Source organism: Drosophila eugracilis, unplaced genomic scaffold, assembly GCF_018153835.1.
Source record: "Drosophila eugracilis isolate 14026-0451.02 unplaced genomic scaffold, ASM1815383v1 contig_498, whole genome shotgun sequence".
Taxonomy (NCBI): domain Eukaryota; kingdom Metazoa; phylum Arthropoda; class Insecta; order Diptera; family Drosophilidae; genus Drosophila; species Drosophila eugracilis.
In genome coordinates, this window is record NW_024573369.1 from 1810426 (window position 1) to 1819915 (window position 9490).

Here is a 9490-nt window from a genome sequence, read left to right on the forward strand (position 1 = left end):
GATATTGGATTAAAAACAAATTTTTATGGGCAATAACTGATGAATAGAATAACATAGACTGAAAGGTATGTACACAGTGCTGTCGTGCTGGGAGCTAAAACTAAGTTTGAAGCTACCAGTTTTCATAGGCACTGCCCTTCGTGTAGGACGCACCAGTGCGGAGTCACGGCATCCGCATGGATTCCTCGGGCCAGTAGTCGCTCTCGATAGCGATAGAACCTTCTCTGAGCCAGCATGGCTGAGGATTTGGGATTTGACCACAGACGCTCTGCTGCTGCTCCAGCTCGTGGCCAAATGCGAGACTCTGAAACGTGTTAGATGTTGTTTAAGGGGTTTGTTTTTTGGTTCATTCCTAGTGTTTACTTACCTAGTGAGTTCTGATCCACATACTCGCTCCACATGCACACCTCGCCTCCAAGAACCTGATCCTTACTGCGTCCAACGGGCATGCCACTGGAATACACAGTTCGCCAGTTGTAGTACGAAGTGCTGCCCCAGAATCCATGGTCAAGATACCAGGCATTCTTCGTGGACACAATTAAGCGGTAGCCCCGCTGCAGTAGCTCTCGATTGAGAACGTCTTGCGATTCCACCCATGTTTGGATAATGAACCGTTCCTTTGGCAAATATGTCTCGATATACCTGGGATTGGTGAGATGGCTGGACCAGATGATCACCGACTTGGGCTCCTTGATGCCCGGATACATGCGTTCGTTGATCTCATCCCAGGCATTGAGGTTTCGCTGATGAAATTGCGACCACAGACGGAGGAAACTCTGCTCGCTGAGATCATAGCCACGTGCCTGCATGCCCTCCCGGATCTCATCGGTGTTATTCCAACAGGGCAGAAAGACCTCATCTCCGCCCATGTGTAGGGTTTCCTCTGGCGCTCCCACCTCCGCAACATCCTCGAAAATCTCTTTTAGCACGGCGTACATGTGATCATTTAGGGGATTCAGCTGACCACATGGGGGCTGCACACAGAATCTTCTCCAGGGTGATTGATTCAAACACACGGACATATTTCCAAGACCAGCAGATGGACCCCATTGCCAGCCATTGCCCGCATGCGAGGGTCCATCGATCTCGATTAGGATACGAATGCCTCGCAGACGTGCATACTTCACTAGATTCAGGGCATCCTGACGCGAGTACGTCTGGGATGAGGAGTATGCTCCGTAGCGTTGCATCTCCGGCACTCTAGTGATTTCAAGCGGAAAACTGTGTGTGTCCACAACATGCCAATGAAGCACATTCATCTTACTAGTCGCCATGGCATCCAAGGTGCTCCTGATAAACTTAAGGGGCACAAAATTCCTAGCCGTATCTAAAAGAACTCCACGATGTGGAAATGCAGGACGATCGGTGATATTGGCAGTATTAACCATTAGCAGACCGTTTGATAGGCTGCCTGTGACCAAATTGCTAAGGGTCTCGAAGGCATGTCGTGCTCCATAAACTGTAACAGCCTGAATGTCCACAAAAGTGGCCGTATCCGTGGTTCGCACTACCAAAGCGTAACTCTCATCAGTTGGCCAGTCGAGGACGAGACTTTCGTGAGCCACCGTCGATCTGACCAGGATTTGTTTGCTATTCTCCAGTGTGCAATTTCGTGTACATTCCTTAAGTAAATTCGAAACGAATAGGCGGTTTGTTTCTCTGAGGAACTGGGTGGCTGCCTCGCCAGGTGCCACCACATGGAAACGCACTTTCCACGGATCGAATCGCACTCGACCGTGTGAAATGGTGCACTCCCTGCCCGTGGGCATGGGCCAGATGGCTCCGTACTTTCCACAGGACAACCGACAATCCCGTTGGCTCTCAAATACCTCCGGTGCATACTGCAGTCCGACCACCTTCTCCGCCTCCGAGGTGCAGATGTCCGTTCGACTACATAGCCATTTTCTGGGAAACAGAGATAGGAATCAAATTGGTAAAATTAAAAACTTAAAATTTCCTTAAACAGATAACATAAAATCCCTAGATTTCAAATACTTCTGTTCTAATACAGAAAGAATGATGGAAAATTTTACAGTTCAAACGATTAGTAATAACTTAGTTAAGATAAAGTTTTTGGTTCTATTAACTAGTGTTATGGTCCCTTTTGAGGTGATAAGGTTAACAAGAAAAGTAATTATAGCCTTGATTCCATTGAAAAAGATAAGATTAGCCTTGCTAATAAATCAATTTCGTTCACTTTATATTAAATCAGTTTAATTGGTTTTATCAATGAAAAATAATTTAGAATGAAATAATAGGAAATTAAATTTCTGTTAATCATTGATACTTTTTTTTAATGTTTTTCACTTAAAAAAATAAATAAATAAAAACCAACCACTTAGTTTAATAAATTTTAGATAAACTGAGACAAGTTTTTAAATGAAAGGTATTCGCGTGTAGAAACTCAATAGTTTCTTTTTACTTTTACAAGAACTTGCACTCTTTTTTAATGAAATTCGCTTGGAACGAAAATAAATTAACATTTTAATTGCCATTTGACACAGTTGCATTTTTAACTTTTGTTTTTTCCTTTAACTTATAAATTTGAAGTCTGTTTTCACTTGTTGCTGTAGCGATTTCCTGTCTAGCAGAGACGCAAACCTGATTGGTTTAACTGCAGATTAACTTTTTAATCCCACTTGGCACAGTTTGTGGGATGCGTTTGTATTGTTAAACTAAGTTAATTTTTTAGAACTATTACAAGGTCATATGTTTCTTTTGGGGATATCCTTTCTGTTCGGTGACAAATATTTTTTTAAATGTTAATGCTATTCGACACAGTAATTTGTTTTTATATTTTGCATTTGGAGTTTTGAAAAAAAAATTGTAAGAAAAAATTTCACTTGTTGCTGATATTTCCTTTCTAACGAAGGCACAAACCTGCTGGAACTGCCACTGTCGACATCGCTGCCGGCGTCATCTGCCCGCGTTAGCGCTGCGCCGACAGCGAAGCAAAGCAGAAGCGAAGCTAATGCGGAGCAAAAGCACTGATAACGGTTGTAGTCGCTGAACCGCATCGTTCCTTTCTAACGGCTTCCTCGCCTGCGCTGCCCGCTTTTATAAATTTTTTGGTATTTGGTATTCGGTATTTTGTGTTTTATTTATTTTTGTTTTTATCTTTTCTTCTGTTTTTTGTATATACTGCCCACACCACCCGCTCCGCTTGCCGAGCACAACAAAACTGAGAAACTGAAATCGAAAAAGCGACGCGGGGAAGTACGAATAAAATAAATCCGGCGAAATTTTCACTTGCAGCGCAGCAGCGGCAGAGGCACCAGCAACAAGCCCAGCTTATCGCCAATTGAAGAGAGAGAGTGCGAGAATAAGCGGCGAGAGAGATTGGATATAAAAGAGCAATACACAGAGAAAAACAGGACCTTTGTTGATAAACTTGAAAAAACATATATTTGTGGATAGATTTGGATGTATTAACCTATTATTATTTTTACTTCAAATATCCTTTGAAAACGATTTATATATAAAAACTAATAATAATTTCAGTTTTTGAAATTAAAAATAGAGAAAATAGTTAAACTAAAAATATCGTTGACATTTGTTGATTTATTTTAAAAATGGGATCCTTATTATCATTTAGCTTTTATTAAGTAAACTAATAACTATATGAAACTGCCAAAAATTAGATATTAATCTTGACTTGAAGTATCACAGAATATTTTTGGAATATCACAGAAATCTACCATGCAACTTTTTTGCACGTGTAGAGCTCTGAAATCAGCATATCCCCCCACTCTTTGGCTTTAAACCCCACCCCCTGGAGTGTGGCCCACATACGGAAGTGGTGGGGTGAGTGATAAAATGGAAAATATATGTAAATATCTATGTACATACATATGTATATGTACGGTGCAAGAACCGCAACAACAACAAACATCGGGGGCTTGAAAAAGTGCCAGCAAGCAGAACATGGAAAAAGTGAAATAAATTTAAACAAAATACGAAAGTTCACTACAAATTTATATTTAATATATTTTAAGATTAAAAAATATTGATATATAAGAAGAAGACGGGCACTGTAATTAAAAATGTTGTGCAGGTCTTTTTAAGGGCAACAGGAAATCTGTTTATTGATACGGTAAAGCATGACTATATCTATCTATATATTTGCTACTGGAAAAAAGATAATTATAAAAACTTATCAAAGTGATTAACAAAGGAACTCTGAAAGAGTTGTTTCCCATCTTATGACCTATTTGTTGATAAACAACTTTCATTAATCAAGTATTGGTCTTATCCGTTTTCGTTTATTCGTTTAACACGTATATTTACCACGTTTGCTATTTTCAAGTACGGAAAATCAGAAATTCTCTGTTAAGAATGATAAAGTTATATTGTAAATTAAAAGGTTGTCAAAACGTATGCGCAATATATGGTATATCAGAAAATATTTAAACAAATAAGTATTTTTCAAATGATTACAAAACAAAATCCCCTAAAGATACAAAATAAAATTGGTACTTTTTGTTTTATCTTCTTTGTTTCTCAGTTTGGCTTGTTTTCGCATGTGTTTTCATATCCGTCACTCTAAGATTAAAATGGTATAATGTATTAAATGAAAAGTTTGTAATAGCCCGAAGAGTTTCTAGCCCTATAAGGTACTATATATATTCTTGATCAAGATCAGGATCAGTCTCCTGTCTGTCAGTTCGTCCGCCTGTCCGACAACTGACATATCATCATATCACGCAAACGAATATGGAAATGGAAAATTAAAATGGAAAAAGGAAAATGCGAAGCAGAAATGGAAATGCGAAGCTTAATAATCAACCAATCCCGAAAGGAATCTGTGACGATAAGGAAAATGGGAAATTTAATTTAATTAATTTTAATATATATTTAATTAATAAAATTAAAGAACTACTGTAGTTTTCTTGAACGTAATAATATTATTTATTATTGTTATTATTATTATTATTTGCTGATCGCAGGACTTGGCCTTGGACTTACATTTTCTACTAATCATTTATTTCATTTTTATATTTTCAGGAAGACGTGAAATGTTCCTCAACGAACAAGTGGAAATATATTTGATATATTTCAATAATTAACCCTCATCTTCAAATTAAATGAAATAAAGGTAAGTTCCATTAAATAATAATAATATATGTATATTTTTCTAATGCTTAATTTTTATATTTTCTTTCAGTAGTGAAAGTGTAAAGTGAATATATATTTGCATATGGGAAATATACGAAAAATATATAAATTTAAAACGGAAAACAATCCCAAACCTTCAAAATTATGGAAAGTAAGGTAGGTGGCAATTTTTTATATTTTTTCATTGATATTTATTTATTTATATATATTATTTTATCACATATTTATTATTATATCACATATTTATTATTATATCACATATTTATTATTATATCACATATTTATTATTATATCACATATTTATTATTATACCGTATATTGATCTAAGTTATTGAGTAGGGCATAAGTCAGAATCTATAGTCGGTTCTATTTAGTCTGACTGTCTCTCTGTCTGTCTATCCGTCTGTCCAACTATTCGTCTGTTCTACTGTCCGACTATCCTCCTGTCCGACTATTCGTCTGTCCGTTTGTCCGTCCGTTCGTCTGGCAAAGTAAACATAGAAAATAGGAAACCGGAATGCAGGGCTAAAGTAACTACTACTAGTTAGTAGTAACTAATAGTCGAATATATTATTTCTTATTATTTCATATACAAATATATAAATTATATATAAATACAAAAGCGATCATTTGGTAAGTATTTATGATCACATCAACACGCAAAAGGATATGGAATTTGATATGAGAATGGAATATGCAAATGAAAAAGGAAAATGTAAAGTCAAAATGTAAAATGGAAATACGATGCTCAATAATCAACCAATCCCAATACCAACTTTTGACGATTAGGGAAATGGTAAATAAAGGTACGTGGTCCAGAAACAACCTACAGGTTTTTATATTGTCATTTGAATTATATAATATATTTTTCTAACGCTATATTTTTATATTCTTTTTTTTCAGGAAGAAGTTAAATGGTCCTTCCGGACAAGTGGAAATATTTTTGATATATTTCAAAAATTAACCCCCAACTTCAAATTAAAGAAAATAAAGGTAAGTTACTTTTCATTATACATTATATATATATATATTATGTATATGTATGATATGAATTTATGTATCTTTTTCTTATGTCTTTTTTACATTTTTTTTTTCAGTGAAAGTGTAAAGTGAAATTATTTAAACAAATATGAAATGAACGAAAGAAAAATTAATATGGAAATTGAAAACGAAAATCCGATCTTCAAAATTATGGAAAGTAAGGTAGGTGGAAATTTTTTATATTTTTTCATTGACATTTATTTATTTATATTTATTATCATACCATATATTTTTTATTTTACCCTATATTTATTATTATATTTTATATTTTTTATTATACATTATGTATCTTATTATATTTATTAATTCTTTTATTTTATTTTATATATTTTATTATACCTTATATACATATATTTCCCCTTTTCGTTGATCTAAGTTATTGACTAGGTTATAGATCAAAATATATACTCGGGTCTATAAAGCCATGTAACTCTGTCCGTCCGACTGTCTCTCTGTATGTATGTCTATCCATCTTTTTGTCTGTCCGACTATTTGTCTGTTTTCTTTCCGTCTGTCCAACTAGTGGTCCTTCCAACTACTCTTCTGTCCGTCTATTTGTCTGCACGACTGCTCTTCTGTCCGTATGTCCGTCCGTTCGTTTGGCGAAGTAAATATATAAAGTAGGAAACCGGAATGCAGGGTTAGCATAGTAACTAATAGTCGACTATAGCCTTTCTTATTATTTCATATACAAATATATAAATTATATATAAATACAAAAGCGATCATTGGTAAGTATTTATGATCACATCAACACGCAAAAGGATATGGAATTATATATGAAAATGGAATATGCAATTGAAAAAGGAAAATGTAAAGCCAAAATGTAAAATGGAAATACGATGCTCAATAATCAACCAATCCCAATACCAACTTTTGACGATTAGGGAAATGGTAAATAAAGGTACGTGATCCAGAAACCCACACGTTTTTATATTGTCATTTGAATTATTTCAATTATATAATATAATATATTTTTCTAACGCTTCATTTTTATATTATTTTTTTTCAGGAAGAAGTTAAACAAGTGGAAATATATTTGATATATCTCAATAATTAACCCCCAACATCAAATTAAAGAAAATAAAGGTAAGTTATTTGCATTATACATTATATATAATATGTATATGTATGAATATGAGTTTAAGTATCTTTTTCTAATGCTTATCTTATATTTCTTTTCAGTGAAAGTGTAAAGTGAAATTATTTAAACAAATATGAAATGAACGAAAAAAAAATTAATATGGAAATTGAAAACGAAAATCCGATCTTCAAAATTATGGAAAGTAAGGTAGGTGGCAATTTTTTATATTTTTTCATTGACATTTATTTATTTATATATATTATCATACCATATATTTTTTATTTTACCCTATATTTATTATTATATTTTATATTTTTTATTTTACCCTATATTTATTATTATTTTATATATTTATTATTATACCATATGTTTTTAATTATATTTATTTTTTTTTTATTTTATCTTATATTTTTTTATTATACCTTATATACATATATTTCCCATTTTCGTTGATCTAAGTTATTGACTAGGGTATAGATCAGAATATATACTAGGGTCTATATAGCCATGTTCCTCTGTCCGTCCGACTGTCTCTCTGTATGTCTATCCATTTGTCCGTTTGTCCAACTACTCTTCTGTCCGACTATCTGTCTGTTCGACTATTCGTCTGTCCGACTATTCGTCTGTCCGTATGTCCGTCCGTTCGTTTGGCAAAGTAAACATAGAGATTAGCGATCAGGAATGCAGGGCTAACATAGTAACTAATAGTCGACTATATCCTTTCATTACTTTATATACAAATATATATATATAAATACAAAAGCGATCATTGGTAAGTATTTATGATCACATCAACACGCAAAAGGATATGGAATTATATATGAAAATGGAGTATGCAAATGAAAAAGGAAAATGTAAAGCCAAAATACGATAAAATGGAAATACAATGCTCAATAATCAACCAATCCCAATACCAACTTTTGACGATAAGGGAAATGGTAAATAAAGGTATGTGGTTTAGAAACCTACACGTTTTATATTGCCATTTGAATTATTTTGATTATATATATAGTTTCTAACGCTTCATTTTTATATTCTTCTTTTTCAGGAAGTGAAATGGTCCTCCCGGAAAAGTATTTGATATATCTCAATAATTAACCCCCAACATCAAATTAAAGAAAATAAAGGTAAGTTGCATTGCATTATACATGATATATATATATATATTATGTATATGTACGATATGAATTTATGTATCTTTTTCTAATGCTTTTTTTTACATTTCTTTTCAGTGAAAGTGTAAAGTGAAAATATATAAACAAATATGAAAAATTAATATGGAAATTAAAAACGAAAATCCGATCTTCAAAATTATGGAAAATAAGGTAGGTGGCAATTTTTTATATTTTTTCATTGATATTTATTATACTTTATTTATTTATATATTATATATTACTATATCACTTACTTATTATTATACCACATATTTATTATTATACCACATTTATTTTTATATCACATATTTATAATTATATCATATATTGATCTAAGTTATTGAGTAGGGTATAAATCAGAATCTACAGTCGGGTCTATTTAGCCATGTACCTCTGTCCGTCCAAATGTTTCGCTGTATGTCTGCCTGTCCGATTATTCGTCTGTCCGGCTATTTGTCTGTTTTCTGTCCGTCTGTCCAACTAGTGGTCATTCCAACTACTCTTCTGTATGACTATTCGTCTGCACGGCTATTTGTCTGTCCGTTTGTCCGTCCGTTCGTCTGGGGAAGTAAATATAGAAAATAGGAAACCGGAATGCAGGGCTAGCATAGTAACTAATAGTCGACTATAGCCTTTCTTATTATTTCATATACAAATATATAAATTATATATAAATACAAAAGCGATCATTGGTAAGTATTTATGATCACATCAACACGCAAAAGGATATGGAATTATATATGAATATGGAATATGCAAATGAAAAAGGAAAATGTAAAGTCAAAATGTAAAATGGAAATACGATGCTCAATAATCAACCAATCCCAATACCAACTTTTGACGATAAGGGAAATGGTAAATAAAGGTACGTGGTTTAGAAACCTACACGTTTTATATTGCCATTTGAATTATTTTGATTATATATATAGTTTCTAACGCTTCATTTTTATATTCTTCTTTTTCAGGAAGTGAAATGGTCCTCCCGGAAAAGTATTTGATATATCTCAATAATTAACCCCCAACATCAAATTAAAGAAAATAAAGGTAAGTTGCATTGCATTATACATTATATATATATATATAATATGTATATGTA

General features: G+C 33.2%; 1 protein-coding gene across 1 annotated transcript; it reads right to left on the reverse strand.

Annotated features, from left to right (window-relative positions):
- Nucleotides 1-4: 4 nt before the first annotated feature.
- LOC108118077 (chitooligosaccharidolytic beta-N-acetylglucosaminidase) lies at nt 5-3260 on the reverse strand. Its single transcript, XM_017230620.2, has 3 exons — nt 2881-3260; nt 368-1905; nt 5-304 (listed from the first exon to the last, which is right to left on the reverse strand). Exons 1-3 carry the CDS (start codon nt 3015-3017, stop codon nt 123-125), a joined length of 1857 nt encoding a protein of 618 aa, XP_017086109.1. The 5' UTR covers nt 3018-3260; the 3' UTR covers nt 5-122.
- Nucleotides 3261-9490: the final 6230 nt, after the last annotated feature.